General features: G+C 44.5%; 2 protein-coding genes across 2 annotated transcripts in view; one reads left to right on the top strand and one right to left on the bottom strand.

Annotated features, from left to right (window-relative positions):
- LOC109882933 (transportin-2-like) overlaps nucleotides 1-4,246 on the top strand; it is a 30,378-nt gene extending 26,132 nt beyond the window's left edge. Inside the window, exon 24 of the mRNA XM_031811209.1 lies at nucleotides 479-4,246. The gene's annotated coding sequence lies outside the window, so the exon portion shown is untranslated. The remainder of the gene's footprint in view (nucleotides 1-478) is intronic.
- Nucleotides 4,247-12,697: 8,451 nt separating this feature from the next.
- The window catches only part of LOC109882935 (Na(+)/H(+) exchange regulatory cofactor NHE-RF2-like), a 37,545-nt gene continuing 22,466 nt past the window's right edge, over nucleotides 12,698-27,776 (bottom strand). Inside the window, exons 3-6 of the mRNA XM_031811208.1 lie at nucleotides 18,364-18,573; nucleotides 15,520-15,673; nucleotides 14,966-15,174; nucleotides 12,698-14,739 (exon numbers count right to left, since the gene is read on the bottom strand). Coding sequence (XP_031667068.1) covers nucleotides 14,578-14,739; nucleotides 14,966-15,174; nucleotides 15,520-15,673; nucleotides 18,364-18,573 — 735 coding nt within the window. The 3' untranslated portion in view covers nucleotides 12,698-14,577. The remainder of the gene's footprint in view (nucleotides 14,740-14,965; nucleotides 15,175-15,519; nucleotides 15,674-18,363; nucleotides 18,574-27,776) is intronic.

Genomic DNA, 27,776 nt, shown 5'->3' with positions numbered 1-27,776 from the left:
TCACACTTTTAGATGGCACTTCCTGGTTGTGATCTTTCTGGCTATTTCCCTCTCTCTTTCCCTCTCTCTTTCCCTCTCCCTCTCTCTTTCCCTCTCTTTCCCTCTCTCTTTCCCTCTCCCTCTCTCTTTCCCTCTCTTTCCCTCTCTCTTTCCCTCTCTCTCCCCTTTTTCCCTCTCTCTCCCCCTCTTTCCCTCTCTCTCCCCCTCTTTCCCTCTCTCTCCCCCTCTTTCCCTCATGCTCTCACCCTCTTTCCCTCATGCTCTCGCCCTCTTTCCCTCATGCTCTCACCCTCTTTCCCTCTCTCTCCCCCTCTTTCCCTCTCTCTCCCCCTCTTTCCCTCTCTCTCACCCTCTTTCCCTCTCTCTCACCCTCTTTCCCTCGCTCTCACCCTCTTTCCCTCGCTCTCACCCTCTTTCCCTCGCTCTCACCCTCTTTCCCTCACGCTCTCACTCTCTTTCCCTCTCCCTCTCTCTCCAGGTGAGCCAGTAGTAGAGGAGGAAGGTGAAAAGGAATCTCATCCATCTGTGTTAATGCCCTGAACTGATCTGGGGGAGGGGGAGAGGGACCCATCACGCCATTGGCTGCTCCCCCTGACAGACGGCCCCCACGCCCTATGTATTTCTCCATAGCGGGAGGGTGGGCGGGACTTGGGGAGGGACAGGGGGACACCTCTAGATTAAAGATTAAGGGGACCCAACCAACACAGAGAAACCAACTAAGGTAGGGACAGATAGAGGGGGGTACCTACATTCAGAAGGAAAATGTTCCAACGCAGAAACGGGTAGGGACAGATAGAGAATGAAGAGTGAGGGAAAGAGGGGTAGGTAGAGGCCAGCTAGACTACAGTAGAGAGGGGTAGGTAGAGGCCAGCTAGACTACAGTAGAGAGGTAGGTAGGGGCCAGCTAGACTGCAGTAGAGAGGGGTAGGTAGGAGCCAGCTAGACTACAGTAGAGAGGGGTAGGTAGAGGCCAGCTAGACTACAGTAGAGAGGTAGGTAGGGGCCAGCTAGACTGCAGTAGAGGGGTAGGTAGAGGCCAGCTAGACTACAGTAGAGAGGGGTAGGTAGGGGCCAGCTAGACTACAGTAGGTAGGGGCCAGCTAGACTACAGTAGAGAGGTAGGTAGGGGCCAGCTAGACTACAGTAGAGGTAGGTAGGGGCCAGCTAGACTACAGTAGAGAGAGGTAGGTAGGGGCCAGCTAGACTACAGTAGAGAGGGGTAGGTAGGGGCCAGCTAGACTGCAGTAGAGAGGGGTAGGTAGAGGCCAGCTAGACTGCAGTAGAGAGGGGTGGGTAGGTAGGGTCCAGCTAGACTGCAGTAGAGAGGGGTGGGTAGGTAGGGTCCAGCTAGACTGCAGTAGAGAGGGGTAGGTAGAGAGGCCAGCTAGACTACAGTAGAGAGAGGTAGGTAGGGGCCAGCTAGACTACAGTAGAGAGAGGTAGGTAGGGGCCAGCTTGACTGCAGTAGAGAGAGGTAGGTAGGGGCCAGCTTGACTACAGTAGAGAGAGGTAGGTAGGGGCCAGCTTGACTACAGTAGAGAGAGGTAGGTAGGGGCCAGCTAGACTACAGTAGAGAGGGGTAGGTAGGGGTCAGCTTGACAACAGTGAGGTAGGTAGGGGCCAGCTTGACTACAGTAGAGCGAGGTAGGTAGGGGCCAGCTAGACTGTAGTAGAGAGGTAGGGGCCAGGTAGACTGCAGTAGAGAGGTAGGTAGGGGCCAGCTAGACGACAGAAGAGAGAGGTAGGTAGAGAGGCCAGCTAGACTATAGTAGAGAGAGGTAGGTAGAGGCCAGCTAGACTACAGAAGAGGGAAAGAGACTTAACAGATTTAAATCAGACTGTAGAAAACAATCCACCACACAGAGAGCCATAGACAGAGAGACTGACAGACACTCCCACAGTAAGACACGCACACTTGCAATACCTAGAGCTTTGTGTAGATGGCGCTGTTACACTAGTCAGACTCTGACACTACCAGTAAGGGATTAACAGTCAGTGAGGGACAGACAGCGTGTTGGGGACAGACAGCGTGTTGGGGACAGACAGGTAGGTGTCTAGCCTCTGTTTATTTCTGGGAGATAGCTGTTTTTTTCCGGGGTAAAGGATCTTCTATATGAATTAATATTCCTCCTGTTACTCGATCACTGGTTCACTGCTGATCTCTCCTCCACCAAGCATGTTTTGGTTTCTGTCCTTTTCCCTAAGGAATGCTTTCTTCCATATAACTATCATGAGATAATTCTCATGTTCTCTTCTAGATAGACGGGGGATAACTAACCTCTTGGTTCATACGAGTCATCATTATAAGAGGGAGAGAAATAGGGGCTTAAATAATACCTGTTATTCTTAGGTAAAGTTAGGAAACTACAGATCACAGCCTCTCGCCTCTAGTTGTACCTGTTTGTGTGCCGTGTCTGAGTTTGTTTACCTATTGTTTACTGTACGTGACACTGTTGATTGTTTTTAATAAGGTAACGATTTAACACTTGACTCCTCCCACCCTATTGTCCTCCACCTGTAAACTGTGACCAACTGTGTGTTGCCATAGTGATATCTTGAGGAAAGAGATTAAACCCAGAATTGTTTATCCTGATAACGTGTTACAGGAGGTCCAGATTCTGTTGCTTTTTGTTTATTATTTTTTAATTTGCTGCTACTGTTTTTTTTTTAGTTTCCATGGTGAGCTTAAATGAACACAAACAACACATTTGTTTATTTTTATTTTTGTGGTTTTGCACTTTTAATTTTTTATTTTTGTATTAAGGATTTTTTTAAACTTCCCTCATAAAGGACATCTGAATTTTACAGTCCGTGTTCTATTGTCTCTTACTTACTGGGAAAACAGAAGCTCTATTGTCTCTTACTGGGAAAACAGAAGCTCTATTGTCTTACTTACTGGGAAAACAGAAGCTCTATTGTCTCTTACTTACTGGGAAAACAGAAGCTCTATTGTCTCTTACTTACTGGGAAAACAGAAGCTCTATTGTCTCTTACTTACTGGGAAAACAGAAGCTCTATTGTCTCTTACTTACTGGGAAAACAGAAGCTCTATTGTCTCTTACTTACTGGGAAAACAGAAGCTCTATTGTCTCTTACTGGGAAAACAGAAGCTCTGTTGTCTCTTACTGGGAAAACAGAAGCTCTATTGTCTCTTACTTACTGGGAAAACAAAAGTAGGAATACGAAAGTGGCAAATAAAAAGTTAGTGAAACTGCGAGTAATCTGCACTTTTACAGCGACTGACTGTGTACGTTTTGTATTTTCTAGGGAGACGAGGTTGTAGCTGGAACTAGCCTACTGTGTGTGTGAGAATAGTGTTGTCCTTTTAACTTGTCTTCACTTTGTTCCAAGATAAGAGCACAATGTCCCTCCAACAGGACAGCGGAGCGAGGACTCATACAGACAGACGGCAACATCCTCCGTCCCAAATGCCACTCTATTCCCTATATATATATTCCTCATAGGGCTCTGGTCAAAAGTAGTGCATTTTAAAGGGAATGTTGCCGTTTTGTATGCAGGCACAGACACCATAGAGTTAGAGGATGCACATGAACAGAAACCGTTATTGAACATGTGCCCTCTAGCCAACTTCATGTACAGTATAGACAGCTGTGAGGCCCAGCACCTTTTTAAAGACTATGTTTCCCACGTTCGTGGAGACCGCATTCACGGTAAACGCTGCTTATGTCAGCTCAATTGGAAATGACCTTTAAATGTCATGAGGCAGATCTAATGAGGATTTGAATGAATCCCAGCCTTAGTGTCATTAAAGGGGACGTTCAGTATTTTGGACTTTGGCTTTTAAAGTTAGCTGAAGTTTTTAGTGGCTGTAAAAAGAAATCGAACCAGGGACTTCAGTTTCTCCTGAACCATTGAACACTTTCAGGGTGAGGAACAATCTAACATTAAGTTGTAAAATCCTGAACTTCCCCTTTTAATATCCATATTATCTCAGCTTCAGTGAATTTGGACACATTTTGCACAGATGTATAGATGACGGACTGACCAGGACTGTGATCATAGAAGCGATAAACTAATCAATGTATCATTCAACAAAGACAATCTACATCTCCCCATTCTGCTATCTCTATTTCTATCAGTTTAGATTTGAGCTTTTTGTATCCATTTAAATTAATTTGGATGTTTTTTTTTTGTCAGGTTTACAATGTTCTGTAGTAGATCGTTTTGGACTCGTTATGATATTGTGATGACTTAATTGGTTCATTAATAAATGCAATCAAGTGTCTTTAGTAAATGAGGGCTCTAACTTATTTACTAACTTATAGAACTTAAGGCTTATTGAGGGTAGACTGAGAGGGAGGGACATGGGGAAGGGAGGGAAGACTGAGGGGAAGGGACATGGGGAAGGGAGGGAAGACTGAGGGGAAGGGAGGGAAGACTGAGGGGGAGGGAGGGAAGACTGAGGGGGAGGGAGGGAAGAAAGAGGGAGGGAGGGAGGGAAGAGGGAGGGAGGGAGGGAAGAAAGAGGGAGGGAGGGAAGACTGAGGGGGAGGGAGGGAGGGAAGAAAGAGGGAGGGAGGGAAGACTGAGGGGGAGGAACATGAGGGAGGGAAGACTGGGGGGGAGGGACATGGGGAAGGGAGGGAAGACTGAGGGGGAGGAACATGGGGGAGGGACATGGGGAAGGGAGGGAAGACTGAGGGGGAGGAACATGGGGGAGGGAGGGAAGAAAGAGGGAGGGAGGGAAGACTGAGGGGGAGGAACATAGGGAAGGGAGGGCGGGAGGGGAAGACTGAGCGGGAGGAACAGGGGAGGGAGGGGAAGACTGAGCGGGAGGAACAGGGGAGGGAGGGGAAGACTGAGGGGGGGGGAGAAGGTTGTAGAAACAAGCGTGATCTTACTTGTTCAAGTTTTGCAGAATGACTGTGATGTGCTCCAGTATTTCAATGGACTGCTGCTTATGTCTCTACAAACATTCAACTCATTTCTTTGTGGAAATAAATACAACAAGTTTCTTCATCCAATCTTTCCAACTGTTGCCTCCTTGTTATGTTAATGTCATAACCTTTGAACTGCGGCTGCGTAGAACCTGTAGTGTGTCCCAGTCTACACCCTAGTCCCTATACAGTGCCCTACTGTTGACCAGGGTCCACAGGGCTCTGAGAGTAGTGCAGTAAAAAGGGAATCGGGTGTGATTTAGGACGCCACGGTGAACATGAGACACACCCACACTTCACATGTGGGCTAAGTTCCATTGGTACAGAGGACAGGGTTACACCTCGCACTACACCAGCAGCACCGAGAGGGGTGAGGAAACATCATGGTTGATTATATGATACAGCAGCAGGTGTTTCCAGGTATAGGTTAATGTGAAGTTACTAGGTATAGGTTAATGTGAAGTTACTAGGTATAGGTTAATGTGAAGTTACTAGGTATAGGTTAATGTGAGGTTTCCAGGTATAGGTTAATGTGAAGTTACTAGGTATAGGTTAATGTGAGGTTTCCAGGTACAGGTTAATGTGAGGTTTCCAGGTACAGGTTAATGTGAGGTTTCCAGGTATAGGTTAATGTGCGGTTACCAGGTATAGGTTAATGTGAGGTTACCAGGTATAGGTTAATGTGAGGTTACCAGGTATAGGTTAATGTGAGGTTACCAGGTATAGGTTAATGTGAGGTTACCAGGTACAGGTTAAAGAGAGACTGAGACAATGAAGGAGAGGTAAAGAGAGACTGAAACAATGAAGGAGAGAGGTAAAGAGAGAGAGAGAGAGAGACAGACTGAGACAATGAAGGAGAGAGGTAAGAGAGAGACAGACTGGGACAATGAAAGAGAGGTAAGAGAGAGACAGACTGAGACAATGAAGGAGAGAGGTAAAAGAGAGAGACTGAGACAATGAAGGAGAGAGACAGACTGAGACAATGAAGGAGAGAGGTAAGAGAGAGAGACAGACTGAGACAATGAAGGAGAGAGGTAAGAGAGAGACTGAGACAATGAAGGAGAGGTAAAGAGAGAGAGACTGAGACAATGAAGGAGAGGTAAATAGAGACAGATACAGGTGGTCTCCATGTGTTCCTGTCTGACTTGTACAGTTTATATTACTGCTCATAATCACTCACTGATGAAAGACAACACACACTATGCTGTTGAAAGACTGTGCCTATATACATCGCCATGTGTTAACATGATCCCTCTAGTCTAGAGGCTACAGATGTGTGTGTGTGTGTGTGTGAAAGTCATGGGGGGAAATGAGGCTGAACGCTACACACACACACACACCAGCGCACACACACACCTCGTAAACACACTATCGCACACACACACACACACACCAGCGCGCAAACACCCGCGTAAACACACATCAGCGCACACACCTACAGGGAGAGAGAAAGAGTGTCTGTGTGTTTACAGTGAACTTGTTTTATGTGTTTGCCTTTTCATGTGTGTAAATGTGTTAGACTTCCTGTTTGTCTGTACAGTGTTTGTCCTCGTTCAATGCTGTTGTTGCCCCTTCTAGCAGATACTGTGTGTCATTAAGCTGCTGTTGTTGCCCCTTCTAGCAGATACTGTGTGTCATTAAGCAGCTGTTGTTGCCCCTTCTAGCAGATACTGTGTGTCATTAAGCTGCTGTTGTTGCCCCTTCTAGCAGATACTGTGTGTCATTAAGCTGCTGTTGTTGCCCCTTCTAGCAGATACTGTGTGTCATTAAGCAGCTGTTGTTGCCCCTTCTAGCAGATACTGTGTGTCATTAAGCTGCTGTTGTTGCCCCTTCTAGCAGATACTGTGTGTCATTAAGCTGCTGTTGTTGCCCCTTCTAGCAGATACTGTGTGTCATTAAGCTGCTGTTGTTGCCCCTTCTAGCAGATACTGTGTGTCATTAAGCAGCTGTTGTTGCCCCTTCTAGCAGATACTGTGTGTCATTAAGCAGCTGTTGTTGCCCCTTCTAGCAGATACTGTGTGTCATTAAGCAGCTGTTGTTGCCCCTTCTAGCAGATGCTGTGTGTCATTAAGCTGCTGTTGTTGCCCCTTCTAGCAGATACTGTGTGTCATTAAGCAGCTGTTGTTGCCCCTTCTAGCAGATACTGTGTGTCATTAAGCTGCTGTTGTTGCCCCTTCTAGCAGATACTGTGTGTCATTAAGCTGCTGTTGTTGCCCCTTCTAGCAGATACTGTGTGTCATTAAGCAGCTGTTGTTGCCCCTTCTAGCAGATACTGTGTGTCATTAAGCAGCTGTTGTTGCCCCTTCTAGCAGATACTGTGTGTCATTAAGCAGCTGTTGTTGCCCCTTCTAGCAGATACTGTGTGTCATTAAGCTGCTGTTGTTGCCCCTTCTAGCAGATACTGTGTGTCATTAAGCAGCTGTTGTTGCCCCTTCTAGCAGATACTGTGTGTCATTAAGCAGCTGTTGTTGCCCCTTCTAGCAGATACTGTGTGTCATTAAGCTGCTGTTGTTCAGGCTGCTCTATCACTTCCTGCAACACGGCCCCCTGAGACACAGGTCTAGGATCAGGTTCCACCACTCACAACCAATGTGCGCAGCTCCCCAGGGACGGCTTCTGCGCAGAAATAAAACCAGCCTGTGCAGAGAAGCACGAGATTGAACCTTCCTCAACTGTCTAGTTTTCCCCGTTAGTTACCACTATCAACCCTTTACTGTGGGAATTGTGATCGAATCAACGCAATATTAGCTACTTTCAATGCAACATACCGAAACAAAACCAACGATTCAAGAGACGAGTAGGATTCTATTGCATTGACATGGACATACTCTAATCTAAACAGACCCGTGCGCCGTAACCAATCAGAGCTGCAGTAGGCCTATATGCAAATAAACCACTGCCATACATGTGCCATTCACGTTGAACGTGACTGTCTTTACAGAATCAGCGGTCGTGAGTAGATGAGCTTGTTTTGAGATCAAAGTGAGAGCTGCATGTAGCCACGTGTGCACATTTGTTCATATCCTTTGCTAGTTAGTGAGTTATTAGCCCAGTTATAGATACGTTTGAGTCAGCAATAGGGGAGTGATTGTTTCCTACAAGACACAACACGTGTGCATTTCTAGACTTCTTTGAAAAGGGACTCAGGTAAAGAGCTTGTTTGTCTTAAAGGGGCAGTGTTGTATTTTGAGACAGGCTTGAATAAGCTAAGTATCCAATCGGCAGAGGGAAGCATAATTAGTCTGATTCTCTGTAATAATGGTATGGGAATAGTAATGTATTTAATTTCATAAAGTGGTTTCTTGCATCAAACAACTCAACAACATTTCCAGTCACCTCCTTGTCTGAAGGACAAGTGGATAAACAGGTTCATGTCAACAAGCCCTGAATGTGTTTTTCAAATGTCTCATAGAATGTGGCCTACATTGAACATCACACATTGGCTGCTACTGTAGGCTGAATGATAGAACAGCTATTTCCATGTTAAAATATTATGGGATGCATTTTCTCCATTGTATTTGATGGTAGCCCCCTCTGGTAGTCCTACATTATGATCAAATAGCCACAGTAGCCTACTTGACCACTGTTAAAACTGTAACTTAAACTGGTACAGCCTCAGTGTTCACAGTGAACACGTGCTGGACCTGAAATTTGCTCAGCCAGGAGAGAAAATTAGAGGGAACATTGCTCACAACTCTGTTGTTAAGGCTCCTCTATCACTTCCTGCAGCATGGCCCCCCTTAGACACAGGTCTCGGATCAGGTTACACCACTCACAACTCAATCATTAATCATTAGGGGAGTCTAATACACAGCTGGCCTTACATCAGTGTCTATGGGCAACTTCATCCTACTTCTGGGGTGAATTCAGGGACGTGAAACACTTTGAACGTTGCAGATAGAAATAGATTGAATAGAGTTCACACCAATTTCTGTTCTATTGGACAGGCAATCATTTCTGTTCTACATGATACATTTCTATCTGAATGTTCTGTCGGTTACATACATCCTCCTGAGAAGACCACTGTTTAGCATGTCTCTGTTTAATCAATGAATCAAACGTTATTTATACAGCACATTATTTACAACACATGCGGTTGAATGTGCTTAACATAATAATAATTAAGGCTGCCCCTGTAATTCATTGGCTGGGGAGTTGTCTCCATCTGGTGGCCACAGCATGTAACGGCACATCTCTGAACTAGTGAGACCATACACTTGTTCCTGCTTTCACTTTTCACATGTCTAAATGTTTGGTATCACTGCCTTTGACAAATGGGATCTATCTACCATATATCACTTTAAAATATGTGAGAAAATGTCCCCTCAAAACACATTTAAGAATTATTCTAGATCATATTGATTGTGAAGAGATGGTGCAACAAAAGAGAAACCATACCACTGCTCATCTACAACAATACATAACGACAGTGTTATACATTTATTTTGTCATTTTATTTCATATTAATGTCCAGTCCACTTTGTGTTCATATAATAGCCTTGGTTACAGTATATTCATATTTACAACTGGAGAGATGATCAAATTAAAAGTAACTTAGTTACATTAGATACAAATCTACAACTGGAGAGATGATCAAATTAAAAGTAACTTAGTTACATTAGATACAAATCTACAACTGGAGAGATGATCAAATTAAAAGTAACTTAGTTACATTAGATACAAATCTACAACTGGAGAGATGATCAAATTAAAAGTAACTTAGTTACATTAGATACAAATCTACAACTGGAGAGATGATCAAATTAAAAGTAACTAAGTTACATTAGATACAAATCTACAACTGGAGAGATGATCAAATTAAAAGTAACTTAGTTACATTAGATACAAATCTACAACTGGAGAGATGATCAAATTAAAAGTAAGGCCGGGATTCAATCCGATCCCTCTTTGTCAGCTCTTCACCTTTTAAAGGGAAAGTTCCCGCGATCGCAGAAGACCGCATTCACGGCAAATTCTGCACATGTCGGCTCAATTGTTAATTACCTTTAAATGTCATCCGTGCTACAATGCAGATCTAGCGCTGATCTGATTGAATCCCGGCACTGAGACATCGGACTGCACTGAAACTAGCTTAGCTTCGTATTCAACTAGTCAAGCGAACTAAAATGAATCCATTTATTAATTCCTCTAAAAGAGATGAATGTTTGAGGACAATGAAAGTGGGATACAACCACAAACAATAATATGATTAAACAAATATAAACAAATCTAGAGCTGAGCCTGGCTCCTCACATTTCAAATCTAGAGCTGAACCTGGCTCCTCACATTTCAAATCTAGAGCTGAACCTGGCTCCTCACATTTCAAATCTAGAGCTGAACCTGGCTCCTCACATTTCAAATCTAGAGCTGAACCTGGCTCCTCACATTTCAAATCTAGAGCTGAACCTGGCTCCTCACATTTCAAATCTAGAGCTGAACCTGGCTCCTCACATTTCAAATCTAGAGCTGAACCTGGCTCCTCACATTTCAAATCTAGAGCTGAACCTGGCTCCTCACATTTCAAATCTAGAGCTGAACCTGGCTCCTCACATTTCAAATCTAGAGCTGAACCTGGCTCCTCACATTTCAAATCTAGAGCTGAACCTGGCTCCTCACATTTCAAATCTAGAGCTGAACCTGGCTCCTCACATTTCAAATCTAGAGCTGAGCCTGGCTCCTCACATTTCAAATCTAGAGCTGAACCTGGCTCCTCACATTTCAAATCTAGAGCTGAACCTGGCTCCTCACATTTCAAATCTAGAGCTGAACCTGGCTCCTCACATTTCAAATCTAGAGCTGAGCCTGGCTCCTCACATTTCAAATCTAGAGCTGAACCTGGCTCCTCACATTTCAAATCTAGAGCTGAACCTGGCTCCTCACATTTCAAATCTAGAGCTGAACTTGGCTCCTCACATTTCAAATCTAGAGCTGAACTTGGCTCCTCACATTTCAAATCTAGAGCTGAACCTGGCTCCTCGCATTTCAAATCTAGAGCTGAACCTGGCTCCTCACATTTCAAATCTAGAGCTGAACCTGGCTCCTCACATTTCAAATCTAGAGCTGAACCTGGCTCCTCACATTTCAAATCTAGAGCTGAACCTGGCTCCTCACATTTCAAATCTAGAGCTGAACCTGGCTCCTCACATTTCAAATCTAGAGCTGAACCTGGCTCCTCACATTTCAAATCTAGAGCTGAACCTGGCTCCTCACATTTCAAATCTAGAGCTGAACCTGGCTCCTCACATTTCAAATCTAGAGCTGAACCTGGCTCCTCACATTTTAAATCTAGAGCTGAACCTGGCTCCTCACATTTCAAATCTAGAGCTGAACCTGGCTCCTCACATTTCAAATCTAGAGCTGAACCTGGCTCCTCACATTTCAAATCTAGAGCTGAACCTGGCTCCTCACATTTCAAATCTAGAGCTGAGCCTGGCTCCTCACATTTCAAATCTAGAGCTGAACCTGGCTCCTCACATTTTAAATCTAGAGCTGAACCTGGCTCCTCACATTTCAAATCTAGAGCTGAACCTGGCTCCTCACATTTCAAATCTAGAGCTGAACCTGGCTCCTCACATTTCAAATCTAGAGCTGAACCTGGCTCCTCACATTTCAAATCTAGAGCTGAACCTGGCTCCTCACATTTCAAATCTAGAGCTGAACCTGGCTCCTCACATTTCAAATCTAGAGCTGAGCCTGGCTCCTCACATTTCAAATCTAGAGCTGAACCTGGCTCCTCACATTTCAAATCTAGAGCTGAACCTGGCTCCTCACATTTCAAATCTAGAGCTGAACCTGGCTCCTCACATTTCAAATCTAGAGCTGAACCTGGCTCCTCACATTTCAAATCTAGAGCTGAACCTGGCTCCTCACATTTCAAATCTAGAGCTGAACCTGGCTCCTCACATTTCAAATCTAGAGCTGAACCTGGCTCCTCACATTTCAAATCTAGAGCTGAACCTGGCTCCTCACATTTCAAATCTAGAGCTGAACCTGGCTCCTCACATTTCAAATCTAGAGCTGAACCTGGCTCCTCACATTTCAAATCTAGAGCTGAACCTGGCTCCTCACATTTCAAATCTAGAGCTGAACCTGGCTCCTCACATTTCAAATCTAGAGCTGAACCTGGCTCCTCACATTTCAAATCTAGAGCTGAACCTGGCTCCTCACATTTCAAATCTAGAGCTGAACCTGGCTCCTCACATTTCAAATCTAGAGCTTAGCCTGGCTCCTCACATTTCAAATCTAGAGCTGAACCTGGCTCCTCGCATTTCAAATCTAGAGCTGAACCTGGCTCCTCGCATTTCAAATCTAGAGCTGAACCTGGCTCCTCGCATTTCAAATCTAGAGCTGAACCTGGCTCCTCACATTTCAAATCTAGAGCTGAACCTGGCTCCTCACATTTCAAATCTAGAGCTGAGCCTGGCTCCTCACATTTCAAATCTAGAGCTGAACCTGGCTCCTCACATTTCAAATCTAGAGCTGAACCTGGCTCCTCACATTTCAAATCTAGAGCTGAACCTGGCTCCTCGCATTTCAAATCTAGAGCTGAACCTGGCTCCTCGCATTTCAAATCTAGAGCTGAACCTGGCTCCTCGCATTTCAAATCTAGAGCTGAACCTGGCTCCTCACATTTCAAATCTAGAGCTGAACCTGGCTCCTCACATTTCAAATCTAGAGCTGAACCTGGCTCCTCACATTTCAAATCTAGAGCTGAGCCTGGCTCCTCACATTTCAAATCTAGAGCTGAACCTGGCTCCTCACATTTCAAATCTAGAGCTGAACCTGGCTCCTCACATTTCAAATCTAGAGCTGAACCTGGCTCCTCACATTTCAAATCTAGAGCTTAACCTGGCTCCTCACATTTCAAATCTAGAGCTGAACCTGGCTCCTCACATTTCTTCCTTCAACTCAGAGTTCTGTTCTGGACAGCAGACAAAGCTAGCTGGGTATGTCTTACTTTCGAACCAAAAATTGTAACAGAATAAAAACCAAATATTTCAATTCTAGAAGAACACAGTTTGTAAACAAATTGCTAATAATATCATAGAATAATATAACTCAGTCATAATCACATAAATAGTGTTTTTATCTTAATGGCTAACCGTTCAGGCATTTGTTGGCCTACACATCGACACAAGTCTCTCTCTGCAGTTTAGGCAACATTTATGCAGTAGAGTTCAATCAACCCAATGCAATGCACCCAATTCCCAATGTGTCTCCTCTTCACTCATTACAAAGGACTTTAGTAACTCGTATCTCTTCACCTGAAAATCCATTGAGATCCTGGACTTTCTTTCTCTACCTCTGTGACGCCCATCACACTCATTTGAGCGTTTGTCTCTGTTTCTCAGAGTCAGACTCTCTTCATCTCACAGTCAGATGACTTTGATTCATCCCATCAGTCTGTCCATCATTCAGACGTCCGTGTCTATGACGTGATGTGGTTCCTACGTACCTCATTTATACATCTGAGAAGCTCGCTTCTATACTCTCAAAAGGGCTATGTAGAACCATTTGTCCCTGTTGAACCAACTCTGGAAAAGGTTCCAGGTAGAACCAGGTCAGATGATAACCCCTTTAGGTTCCAAACAGCAGCCTTTCAAGAGTTCTATTTGAATCAAGAGGTTCTATGTGGAACCAAAAAGGGTTCAATATGACCTGAAAAGAGTTCCGTCTGGAACTCTGGACAATAGTGGTCGGCATCGCAGTCTCGTGAAACCGTAGATTTATTGTGCCTTGGAGTTAGATCTCAGTCCGTGAGATCTAATAAAACTAGGATCAGATCCTTCCCTATACGATTTATTGTATTCATTATGACATTAAAAAAACTCTAAACTGATCCTAGATCAGTACTCCTACTTTGAGACACTTTGTGGATACAGGCCCACATCTCAGTCTTTTGGGAAGCAATCCACCCTGTTTTTCTGTGGAGGGTGAAGAGGTGGGGTTCGGTGTGTGGCGGTTGGGCCAGTGAATGTTTCTTACTAGTTGCTGTAGAAGGAAAAAAATACTTTCAGTAAAGTCACAGCTCTGAGAAACGTTTAGGAGCCATGGAAACAAGAGCCATGGAAACAAGAGCCATGGAAACAAGTGGAACTGAGTCAATTATCCTGGCTAAATACATCAACATGATTTATCCTCATCCTAAGGTACTGTAATAATCCATAGTAGTGGTATATAGAGGTGTAGCATGGGACGTTCATGGGACGGTCATGGCTGCTCATGGTCACGTGATGAGGGAGCCCCGCTTGTGACTTCACAATAAGTGTTGGCCCTCAGACCGTAGGGAATTTCCTCTTTGTCTAATGGTTAAGATGTTGGTTTGTCCCGTGGGAGACCAGGGTTCAGATCCTGCCGGGGACAGAGGCTTTCTGTGTTTTTCTCAGAATTGTTTCAGAGCCACTGCAGCCTTTTATCTTGATTGGCTGGTGACGCTCTGTCACATGACACACCATAACGAACGTCAGCCGTGCAGCAGCGGGAGGTCCTCCTATCGCCTCTCACCACAGATCATTGGCTGCCATTTGCTATTAATTTCCCACGATGACATTGTCTCCGGGCTGATGATCTACTGCGCACGGCCAACATTGGTTATGGTGTGTCCCTGTGCCAGACCTTTACCAACCTTGACAGACTTAAGAACATGGTTGTGAAGGTTCTGTGTGGTTCTGTGTGGTTCTCAGAAGTTGCTGAAGATCTCCTGTTTCTTGCTCCAGTCCATAGGGGGCGCTCTCTTCTTGCCGTGTTGGGCCCTCTCTTTGGCCTCGGCTGCCGTGGGGCTCAGATGCAGTCCGCTGTCCAGGAACGGGTCTGAAACACGGCGCTCATAATCCTCAGGGACCTAGAGAGATACACACACACACACAAACACACAGGTATTCAGATACACGTACGCAGGCACACACACACACACAGGTATTCAGATACACGTACGCAGGCATGCACACACACGCACACATACACACACACACACACACACACACACACACACACACACACACACACACACAGGTATTCAGATACACGTACGCAGGCATGCACACACACCCCCACACACACACACACACCTGAATGCTCATATCTGAGCTGCTGAATTCTGATTGGGTAGTCGAGCCACGTGAGTACTGGGAATTGGTCTGTGAATTGGGCGAGCCGTTTGTGATTGGTGAGCCCGTCAGGGTGACGTTGATGATTGGTGGATCCATTGGAGGGAGGTCAGTGGTTGAAGAGGGGGTGGGTGGGGCGCTGTCTGTCATTGGCTCGTCCACATAGACCTCTGGAACAAACCACATGAGCAACTTGACAAAATCCTTAGAGATGAAGACATGAATCCTTCAAACTGAAATATGTTTGTGGTCATTAATGGTTTAGATGCAAATATGAGTGGATTTCTGAGAGAGAGAGAGAGAGAGAGAGAGAGAGAGAGAGAGAGAGACAGAGAGAGACAGAGAGAGACAGAGACAGAGACAGAGACAGAGAGAGAGAGAGAGAGAGAGAGAGAGAGAGAGAGAGAGAGAGAGAGAGAGAGAGAGAGAGAGAGAGAGAGAGAGAGAGAGAGAGAGAGAGAGGAGAGAGAGAGAGAGAGAGAGAGAGAGAGAGAGAGAGAGAGAGATTCTTTGACCTCTGACATGTGTGCTGGTGGGCGTGACCCCGAGCCTCTTGAACAGCTCGTCTGTTTCCGCGTCGACCACAAGGAGGCGTGTCTCGTCCCCCCCGCCACGTATAAACGCCACCACCTCTGAGTGTCTCAACGCCTCGATGTTCACTCCATTTACCTGGGGGAGGAGAGGAGGATGAATTCATGAGTGAATGGATGATGTTCACTCCATTTACCTGGGGGAGGAGAGCAGGATGAATTCATGAGTGAATGGATGATGTTCACTCCATTCACCTGGGGAAGGAGAGCAGGCTGAATTCATGAGTGAATGGATGATGTTCACTCCATTCACCTGGGGGAGGAGAGCAGGATGAATTCATGAGTGAATGGATGATGTTCACTCCATTCACCTGGGGGAGGAGAGCAGGATGAATTCATGAGTGAATGGATGATGTTCACTCCATTTACCTGGGGGAGGAGAGGAGGATGAATTCATGAGTGAATGGATGATGTTCACTCCATTCACCTGGGGAGGAGAGCAGGATGAATTCATGAGTGAATGGATGATGTTCACTCCATTCACCTGGGGGAGGAGAGGATGATGAATTCATGAGTGAATGGATGATGTTCACTCCATTTACCTGGGGAGGAGAGGAGGATGAATTCATGAGTGAATGGATGATGTTCACTCCATTCACCTGGGGGAGGAGAGGAGGATGAATTCATGAGTGAATGGATGATGTTCACTCCATTCACCTGTGGGAGGAGAGGATGATGAATTCATGAGTGAATGGACGATGTTCACTCCATTCACCTGGGGGAGGAGAGGAGGATGAATTCATGAGTGAATGGATGATGTTCACTCCATTTACCTGGGGAGGAGAGGAGGATGAATTCATGAGTGAATGGATGATGTTCACTCCATTCACCTGGGGGAGGAGAGGAGGATGAATTCATGAGTGAATGGATGATGTTCACTCCATTTACCTGGGGGAGGAGAGCAGGATGAATTCATGAGTGAATGGATGATGTTCACTCCATTTACCTGGGGGAGGAGAGCAGGATGAATTCATGAGTGAATGGATGATGTTCACTCCATTCACCTGGGGGAGGAGAGGAGGATAAATTCATGAGTGAATGGATGATGTTCACTCCATTTACCTGGGGAGGAGAGCAGGATGAATTCATGAGTGAATGGATGATGTTCACTCCATTCACCTGGGGGAGGAGAGGAGGATGAATTCATGAGTGAATGGATGATGTTCACTCCATTTACCTGGGGAGGAGAGCAGGATGAATTCATGAGTGAATGGATGATGTTCACTCCATTCACCTGGGGGAGGAGAGCAGGATGAATTCATGAGTGAATGGATGATGTTCACTCCATTCACCTGGGGGAGGAGAGCAGGATGAATTCATGAGTGAATGGATGATGTTCACTCCATTCACCTGGGGGAGGAGAGCAGGATGAATTCATGAGTGAATGGATGATGTTCACTCCATTTACCTGGGGAGGAGAGGAGGATGAATTCATGAGTGAATGGATGATGTTCACTCCATTCACCTGGGGGGGAGAGGAGGATGAATTCATGAGTGAATGGATGATGTTCACTCCATTTACCTGGGGGGGAGAGGAGGATGAATTCATGAGTGAATGGATGATGTTCACTCCATTTACCTGGGGGGGAGAGGAGGATGAATTCATGAGTGAATGGATGATGTTCACTCCATTTACCTGGGGGAGGAGAGCGGGATGAATTCAGGAGTGAAAGGATGATGTTATTAGCCATATGTAAAATGTTTATAGAACTGCCTCAACCATTGGCCTCCATTCACCTGGGGGAGGAGAGGAGTAGTTTTACAGGCAGACATTGGAAATAACTATTTGTTCTTAAATGACCTGCATGAATCTCTGTCAGGTATCCCTAATCTCTGATTTATACATCTAGGACTGATTTTAAACTAGATTTGAAAATACTTGCTTTATTGCTAAATGTACGTATGTCTATGTATATGTTGTGTCCATGTCAATTGTGACAAAAAAAATTACACAAAGCTGCAGTTACACAACCTGTCCAGTAGTTAGCACATGACTCCAGCCCCTGTGACTGGGATGTAAGCGAGAGAGAGAAGGCAGTGATCTGTAATCTGATTTCATTAAGCTCCGTGGCAACTTTAATTTTGCATATCTCTCTCTCTCTCTCTCTCTCTCTCTCTCTCTCTCTCTCACTCTCACTCTCTCTCTCATCCTACACATTCCTAATGTGTCCTGAATCACACACATACACAAATGCACCCCCACCCTCCCTCCCTTCCTCCCTCCCACACTAACCCTACAGGGTAACCTAACCTGCCAAAGTCCATGTAATAAGCTCTTATCTAAACTAATCTCATCTGTGTGTGTGTGTGTCTGAGGTAACACACACACACATACACACAGAGACTGTCTCTCTCTCTCTCTCTCGATCTGGCCCTACCTCCACCAGCCTGTCCCGGTGTCTGAGGTAGCACACACACACACAGACCGTCTCTCTCTCTCTCTCTCTCTCTCTCTCTGGCCCTACCTCCACCAGCCTGTCCCGGGGTCTGAGGTAACACACACACACAGACTGTCTCTCTCTCTCTGGCCCTACCTCCACCAGCCTGTCCCGGGGTCTGAGGTAACACACACACACAGACTGTCTCTCTCTCTCTCTCTCTCTGGCCCTACCTCCACCAGCCTGTCCCGGGGTCTGAGGTAACACACACACACACACACACACACACAGACTGTCTCTCTCTCTCTGGCCCTACCTCCACCAGCCTGTCCCGGGGTCTGAGGTAACACACACACACACACAGACTGTCTCTCTCTCTCTCTGGCCCTACCTCCACCAGCCTGTCCCGGGCTCTGAGGTCTGCGTGTTGGGCGGGGGACCCGGGATCCACGCTGCGTATGAACTGTCCTCGCCGTGTTCTGTCACTGTGCAGGTTGAACCCGTATCCCAGCTCCCCCTTCACCATGTGACACAGCCGGGGGAGGAGCTCCACCGTCGCCATGGGAAACTCTGTATCTAACGACGCTGTCTCCGATGGCAACTACAGATAGAGAGACAGAGAGAGAGAGAGGAAACACAATGACAGAAAAAAGTTTGACATTGTAATTTAAAATCTAAGTTCTAATTTGGTTCAGTTGTAACAAACAGACAGTGAGTGAAGACCATAACAAACAGACAGACAGTGAAGACCATAACAAACAGACAGTGAGTGAAGACCATAACAAACAGACAGTGAGTGAAGACCATAACAAACAGACAGACAGTGAAGACCATAACAAACAGACAGTGAAGACCATAACAAACAGACAGACAGTGAAGACCATAACAAACAGACAGTGAGTGAAGACCATAACAAACAGACAGACAGTGAAGACCATAACAAACAGACAGTGAGTGAAGACCATAACAAACAGACAGTGAGTGAAGACCATAACAGACAGACAGTGAGTGAAGACCATAACAGACAGACAGTGAGTGAAGACCATAACAAACAGACAGACAGTGAAGACCATAACAAACAGACAGTGAAGACCATAACAAACAGACAGTGAAGACCATAACAAACAGACAGTGAAGACCATAACAAACAGACAGTGAGTAAAGACCATAACAAACAGACAGTGAGTAAAGACCATAACAAACAGACAGTGAGTGAAGACCATAACAAACAGACAGTGAAGACCATAACAAACAGACAGACAGTGAAGACCATAACAAACAGACAGTGAGTGAAGACCTTAACAGACAGACTGTGAGTGAAGACCATAACAACAGACAGTGAAGACCATAACAAACAGACAGTGGAGACCATAACAAACAGACAGAGAGTGAAGACCATAACAAACAGACAGTGAAGAGCATAACAAACAGACAGTGAAGAGCATAACAAACAGACAGTGAAGACCATAACAAACAGACAGTGAGTGAAGACCATAACAAACAGACAGTGAGTGAAGACCATAACAAACAGACAGTGAAGACCATAACAAACAGACAGTGAAGACCATAACAGACAGACAGTGAGTGAAGACCATAACAAGCAGACAGTGAGTGGAGACCATAACAAACAGACAGTGAAGACCATAACAAACAGACAGTGAAGACCATAACAGACAGACAGAGAGTGAAGACCATAACAAACAGACAGTGAGTGAAGACCATAACAGACAGACAGTGAAGACCATAACAAACAGACAGACAGTGAAGACCATAACAAACAGACAGACAGTGAAGACCATAACAAACAGACAGTGAAGACATAACAAACAGACAGTGAAGACCATAACAAACAGACAGTGAAGACCATAACAAACAGACAGTGAAGACCATAACAAACAGACAGTGAGTGAAGACCATAACAAACAGACAGTGAGTGAAGACCATAACAAACAGACAGTGAAGACCATAACAGACAGTGAGTGAAGACCATAACAGACAGACAGTGAAGACCATAACAAACAGACAGTGAGTGAAGACCATAACAAACAGACAGTGAGTGAAGACCATAACAAACAGACAGACAGTGAAGACCATAACAAACAGACAGTGAAGACCATAACAAAACAGACAGTGAAGACCATAACAAACAGACAGTGAAGACCATAACAGACAGACAGTGAAGACCATAACAAACAGACAGACAGTGAAGACCATAACAAACAGACAGACAGTGAAGACCATAACAAACAGACAGACAGTGAAGACCATAACAAACAGACAGTGAGTGAAGACCATAACAAACAGACAGTGAGTGAAGACATAACAGACAGACAGTGAGTGAAGACCATAACAGACAGACAGTGAGTGAAGACCATAACAAACAGAAAGACAGTGAAGACCATAACAAACAGACAGTGAAGACCATAACAAACAGACAGTGAAGACCATAACAAACAGACAGTGAAGACCATAACAAACAGACAGTGAAGACCATAACAAACAGACAGTGAGTAAAGACCATAACAAACAGACAGTGAGTAAAGACCATAACAAACAGACAGTGAGTGAAGACCATAACAAACAGACAGTGAAGACCATAACAAACAGACAGACAGTGAAGACCATAACAAACAGACAGTGAGTGAAGACCATAACAAACAGACAGTGAGTGAAGACCATAACAGACAGACAGTGAGTGAAGACCATAACAAACAGACAGTGAAGACCATAACAAACAGACAGACAGTGAAGACCATAACAAACAGACAGAGAGTGAGGACCATAACAAACAGACAGTGAGTGAAGACCATAACAAACAGACAGTGAGTGAAGACCATAACAGACAGACAGTGAGTGAAGACCATAACAGACAGACAGTGAAGTGAAGACCATAACAAACAGACAGACAGTGAAGACCATAACAACAGACAGTGAAGACCATAAACAACAGACAGTGAGTGAAGACCATAACAAACAGACAGTGAGTGAAGACCATAACAAACAGACAGACAGTGAAGACCATAACAAACAGACAGTGAAGACCATAACAAACAGACAGTGAAGACCATAACAAACAGACAGACAGTGAAGACCATAAACAAACAGACAGACAGTGAAGACCATAACAAACAGACAGACAGTGAAGACCATAACAAACAGACAGTGAGTGAAGACCATAACAAACAGACAGTGAGTGAAGACCATAACAGACAGACAGTGAGTGAAGACCATAACAGACAGACAGTGAGTGAAGACCATAACAAACAGACAGACAGTGAAGACCATAACAAACAGACAGTGAAGACCATAACAAACAGACAGTGAAGACCATAACAACAGACAGTGAAGACCATAACAAACAGACAGTGAGTAAAGACCATAACAAACAGACAGTGAGTAAAGACCATAACAAACAGACAGTGAGTGAAGACCATAACAAACAGACAGTGAAGACCATAACAAACAGACAGACAGTGAAGACCATAACAAACAGACAGTGAGTGAAGACCATAACAGACAGACTGTGAGTGAAGACCATAACAAACAGACAGTGAAGACCATAACAAACAGACAGTGGAGACCATAACAAACAGACAGAGAGTGAAGAGCATAACAAACAGACAGTGAAGAGCATAACAAACAGACAGTGAAGAGCATAACAAACAGACAGTGAAGACCATAACAAACAGACAGTGAGTGAAGACCATAACAAACAGACAGTGAGTGAAGACCATAACAAACAGACAGTGAGTGAAGACCATAACAAACAGACAGTGAAGACCATAACAAACAGACAGTGAAGACCATAACAGACAGACAGTGAGTGAAGACCATAACAAGCAGACAGTGAGTGGAGACCATAACAAACAGACAGTGAAGACCATAACAAACAGACAGTGAAGACCATAACAGACAGACAGAGAGTGAAGACCATAACAAACAGACAGTGAGTGAAGACCATAACAGACAGACAGTGAAGACCATAACAAACAGACAGACAGTGAAGACCATAACAAACAGACAGACAGTGAAGACCATAACAAACAGACAGTGAAGACCATAACAAACAGACAGTGAAGACCATAACAAACAGACAGTGAAGACCATAACAAACAGACAGTGAAGACCATAACAAACAGACAGTGAGTGAAGACCATAACAAACAGACAGTGAAGACCATAACAGACAGTGAGTGAAGACCATAACAGACAGACAGTGAAGACCATAACAAACAGACAGTGAGTGAAGACCATAACAAACAGACAGTGAGTGAAGACCATAACAAACAGACAGACAGTGAAGACCATAACAAACAGACAGTGAAGACCATAACAAACAGACAGTGAAGACCATAACAAACAGACAGTGAAGACCATAACAAACAGACAGACAGTGAAGACCATAACAAACAGACAGTGAAGACCATAACAAACAGACAGTGAAGACCATAACAAACAGACAGTGAAGACCATAACAAACAGACAGTGAAGACCATAACAAACAGACAGTGAGTGAAGACCATAACAAACAGACAGTGAGTGAAGACCATAACAAACAGACAGTGAAGACCATAACAGACAGTGAGTGAAGACCATAACAGACAGACAGTGAAGACCATAACAAACAGACAGTGAGTGAAGACCATAACAAACAGACAGTGAGTGAAGACCATAACAAACAGACAGACAGTGAAGACCATAACAAACAGACAGTGAAGACCATAACAAACAGACAGTGAAGACCATAACAAACAGACAGTGAAGACCATAACAGACAGACAGTGAAGACCATAACAAACAGACAGACAGTGAAGACCATAACAAACAGACAGACAGTGAAGACCATAACAAACAGACAGACAGTGAAGACCATAACAAACAGACAGTGAGTGAAGACCATAACAAACAGACAGTGAGTGAAGACCATAACAGACAGACAGTGAGTGAAGACCATAACAGACAGACAGTGAGTGAAGACCATAACAAACAGAAAGACAGTGAAGACCATAACAAACAGACAGTGAAGACCATAACAAACAGACAGTGAAGACCATAACAAACAGACAGTGAAGACCATAACAAACAGACAGTGAAGACCATAACAAACAGACAGTGAGTAAAGACCATAACAAACAGACAGTGAGTAAAGACCATAACAAACAGACAGTGAGTGAAGACCATAACAAACAGACAGTGAAGACCATAACAAACAGACAGACAGTGAAGACCATAACAAACAGACAGTGAGTGAAGACCATAACAAACAGACAGTGAGTGAAGACCATAACAGACAGACAGTGAGTGAAGACCATAACAAACAGACAGTGAAGACCATAACAAACAGACAGACAGTGAAGACCATAACAAACAGACAGAGAGTGAGGACCATAACAAACAGACAGTGAGTGAAGACCATAACAAACAGACAGTGAGTGAAGACCATAACAGACAGACAGTGAGTGAAGACCATAACAGACAGACAGTGAGTGAAGACCATAACAAACAGACAGACAGTGAAGACCATAACAAACAGACAGTGAAGACCATAACAAACAGACAGTGAGTGAAGACCATAACAAACAGACAGTGAGTGAAGACCATAACAAACAGACAGACAGTGAAGACCATAACAAACAGACAGTGAAGACCATAACAAACAGACAGTGAAGACCATAACAAACAGACAGACAGTGAAGACCATAACAAACAGACAGACAGTGAAGACCATAACAAACAGACAGACAGTGAAGACCATAACAAACAGACAGTGAGTGAAGACCATAACAAACAGACAGTGAGTGAAGACCATAACAGACAGACAGTGAGTGAAGACCATAACAGACAGACAGTGAGTGAAGACCATAACAAACAGACAGACAGTGAAGACCATAACAAACAGACAGTGAAGACCATAACAAACAGACAGTGAAGACCATAACAAACAGACAGTGAAGACCATAACAAACAGACAGTGAGTAAAGACCATAACAAACAGACAGTGAGTAAAGACCATAACAAACAGACAGTGAGTGAAGACCATAACAAACAGACAGTGAAGACCATAACAAACAGACAGACAGTGAAGACCATAACAAACAGACAGTGAGTGAAGACCATAACAGACAGACTGTGAGTGAAGACCATAACAAACAGACAGTGAAGACCATAACAAACAGACAGTGGAGACCATAACAAACAGACAGAGAGTGAAGAGCATAACAAACAGACAGTGAAGAGCATAACAAACAGACAGTGAAGAGCATAACAAACAGACAGTGAAGACCATAACAAACAGACAGTGAGTGAAGACCATAACAAACAGACAGTGAGTGAAGACCATAACAAACAGACAGTGAGTGAAGACCATAACAAACAGACAGTGAAGACCATAACAACAGACAGTGAAGACCATAACAGACAGACAGTGAGTGAAGACCATAACAAGCAGACAGTGAGTGGAGACCATAACAAACAGACAGTGAAGACCATAACAAACAGACAGTGAAGACCATAACAGACAGACAGAGAGTGAAGACCATAACAAACAGACAGTGAGTGAAGACCATAACAGACAGACAGTGAAGACCATAACAAACAGACAGACAGTGAAGACCATAACAAACAGACAGACAGTGAAGACCATAACAAACAGACAGTGAAGACCATAACAAACAGACAGTGAAGACCATAACAAACAGACAGTGAAGACCATAACAAACAGACAGTGAAGACCATAACAAACAGACAGTGAGTGAAGACCATAACAAACAGACAGTGAAGACCATAACAGACAGTGAGTGAAGACCATAACAGACAGACAGTGAAGACCATAACAAACAGACAGTGAGTGAAGACCATAACAAACAGACAGTGAGTGAAGACCATAACAAACAGACAGACAGTGAAGACCATAACAAACAGACAGTGAAGACCATAACAAACAGACAGTGAAGACCATAACAAACAGACAGTGAAGACCATAACAAACAGACAGACAGTGAAGACCATAACAAACAGACAGACAGTGAAGACCATAACAAACAGACAGACAGTGAAGACCATAACAAACAGACAGACAGTGAAGACCATAACAAACAGACAGACAGTGAAGACCATAACAAACAGACAGTGAGTGAAGACCATAACAGACAGACAGTGAAGACCATAACAGACAGACAGTGAAGACCATAACAAACAGACAGTGAGTGAAGACCATAACAAACAGACAGTGAAGACCATAACAAACAGACAGTGAGTGAAGACCATAACAGACAGACAGAGAGTGAAGACCATAACAAACAGACAGTGAGTGAAGACCATAACAGACAGACAGTGAAGACCATAACAAACAGACAGACAGTGAAGACCATAACAAACAGACAGACAGTGAAGACCATAACAAACAGACAGTGAAGACCATAACAAACAGACAGACAGTGAAGACCATAACAAACAGACAGTGAAGACCATAACAAACAGACAGTGAAGACCATAACAAACAGACAGTGAGTGAAGACCATAACAAACAGACAGTGAGTGAAGACCATAACAAACAGACAGTGAAGACCATAACAGACAGTGAGTGAAGACCATAACAGACAGACAGTGAAGACCATAACAGACAGACAGTGAAGACCATAACAAACAGACAGTGAGTGAAGACCATAACAAACAGACAGTGAAGACCATAACAAACAGACAGTGAGTGAAGACCATAACAGACAGACAGAGAGTGAAGACCATAACAAACAGACAGTGAGTGAAGACCATAACAGACAGACAGTGAAGACCATAACAAACAGACAGACAGTGAAGACCATAACAAACAGACAGACAGTGAAGACCATAACAAACAGACAGTGAAGACCATAACAAACAGACAGACAGTGAAGACCATAACAAACAGACAGTGAGTGAAGACCATAACAAACAGACAGTGAGTGAAGACCATAACAAACAGACAGTGAAGACCATAACAAACAGACAGTGAAGACCATAACAAACAGACAGTGAAGACCATAACAAACAGACAGAGAGTGAAGACCATAACAAACAGACAGTGAGTGAAGACCATAACAAACAGACAGTGAGTGAAGACCATAACAAACAGACAGAGAGTGAAGACCATAACAAACAGACAGTGAAGACCATAACAAACAGACAGTGAAGACCATAACACACACACACCTACACACACACACCTACATACACACACCTACACACACACACCTACATACACACACCTACACACACACACACCTACCTACACCTACACACACACACCTACACACCGACACACACACACACACACACACACACACCTACACACGCCCACGCCCACACACACACACCTACACACACACACACACACACACACACCTACACACACAATGCGTATGTGTGTGTCGCCGTCTGTCACAGTTTGCATTAACACTCCAACTTACCTTAAACACCCTGTCAGCCATGGCAACCAGTCGTCAAGGTGTTCTGGTTTGTTGCCATGGCTGACAGGGTGTTTAAGGTAAATTGGAGTGTTAATGCTCCAGGACATGAGAGGGAGGGAGGGAGGGAGGGAGGGGGAGAGAGAGAGGGACTTCTGATGTCTTGGTTGGCCTCTTTATGTCCTCCCTACACCAGCTAAATCCAGAACCATATATACACTCTATATCTGTCTCTGTCCTAATCAACCAACCGACACACACCAGTCCCAAAACATCTGTCTGGTACCAACATCAAACTGACCTCAAAAGCTCAAAGCCTGTCTATCTCCCTGGAGGGTATTTATTTGGGGGTCAACTGGGGAATATCTCTGAAGTCACAGTTTTCCATGGCAAGGAAGAGGAGGCTGAAGAGGAGGGTGAAGAGGAGGCTGAAGAGGAAGGTGAAGAGGAGGGTGAAGAGGAGGCTGAAGAGGAGGGTGAAGAGGAGGCTGAAGAGGAGGGTGAAGAGGAGGCTGAAGAGGAGGCCGAAGAGGAGGGTGAAGAGGAGGCTGAAGATGAGGCTGAAGAGGAGGCCGAAGAGGAAGGTGAAGAGGAGGCTGAAGAGGAGGCCGAAGAGGAGGGTGAGTCAGGATTGGATGTGTGATGAGGGTCAGGGTTAAATTAGTTTCCTGCAGCAACAGAATTAGAAGTCTAGATAATGACTGTTGGAGTTGGAGGTGAGAGATCAGACGGAAATAGATACCAGTAACCAGACAGCCAGATTGATCAGCCGGTAACCAGACAGTCAGATTAATCAGCCCGTAATAGATACCAGTAACCAGACAGTCAGATTGATCAGCCGGTAATAGATACCAGTAACCAGACAGTCAGATTGATCAGCCCGTAATAGATACCAGTACCAAACAGTCAGATTGATCAGCCCGTAATAGATACCAGTAACCAGACAGTCAGATTGATCAGCCGGTAATAGATACCAGTAACCAGACAGTCAGATTGATCAGCCAGTAATAGATACCAGTACCAGACAGTCAGATTGATCAGCCAGTAATAGATACCAGTAACCAGACAGTCAGACAGATCAGCCAGTAATAGATACCAGTAACCAGACAGTCAGATTGATCAGCCAGTAATAGATACCAGTAACCAGACAGTCAGATAGATCAGCCAGTAATAGATACCAGTAACCAGACAGTCAGATTGATCAGCCGGTAACCAGACAGTCAGATTGATCAGCCCGTAATAGATGCCAATAACCAGACAGTCAGATTGATCAGCCGGTAACTAGACAGTCAGATTGATCAGCCCGTAATAGATACCAGTAACCAGACAGTCAGATTGATCAGCCGGTAACCAGACAGCCAGAT

This window comes from Oncorhynchus kisutch, unplaced genomic scaffold, assembly GCF_002021735.2.
Source record: "Oncorhynchus kisutch isolate 150728-3 unplaced genomic scaffold, Okis_V2 Okis01b-Okis20b_hom, whole genome shotgun sequence".
NCBI classification, from domain to species: domain Eukaryota; kingdom Metazoa; phylum Chordata; class Actinopteri; order Salmoniformes; family Salmonidae; genus Oncorhynchus; species Oncorhynchus kisutch.
The sequence above is the reverse complement of the archived record's forward strand: the minus strand, read 5'-3'. Positions and strand labels throughout refer to the sequence as shown.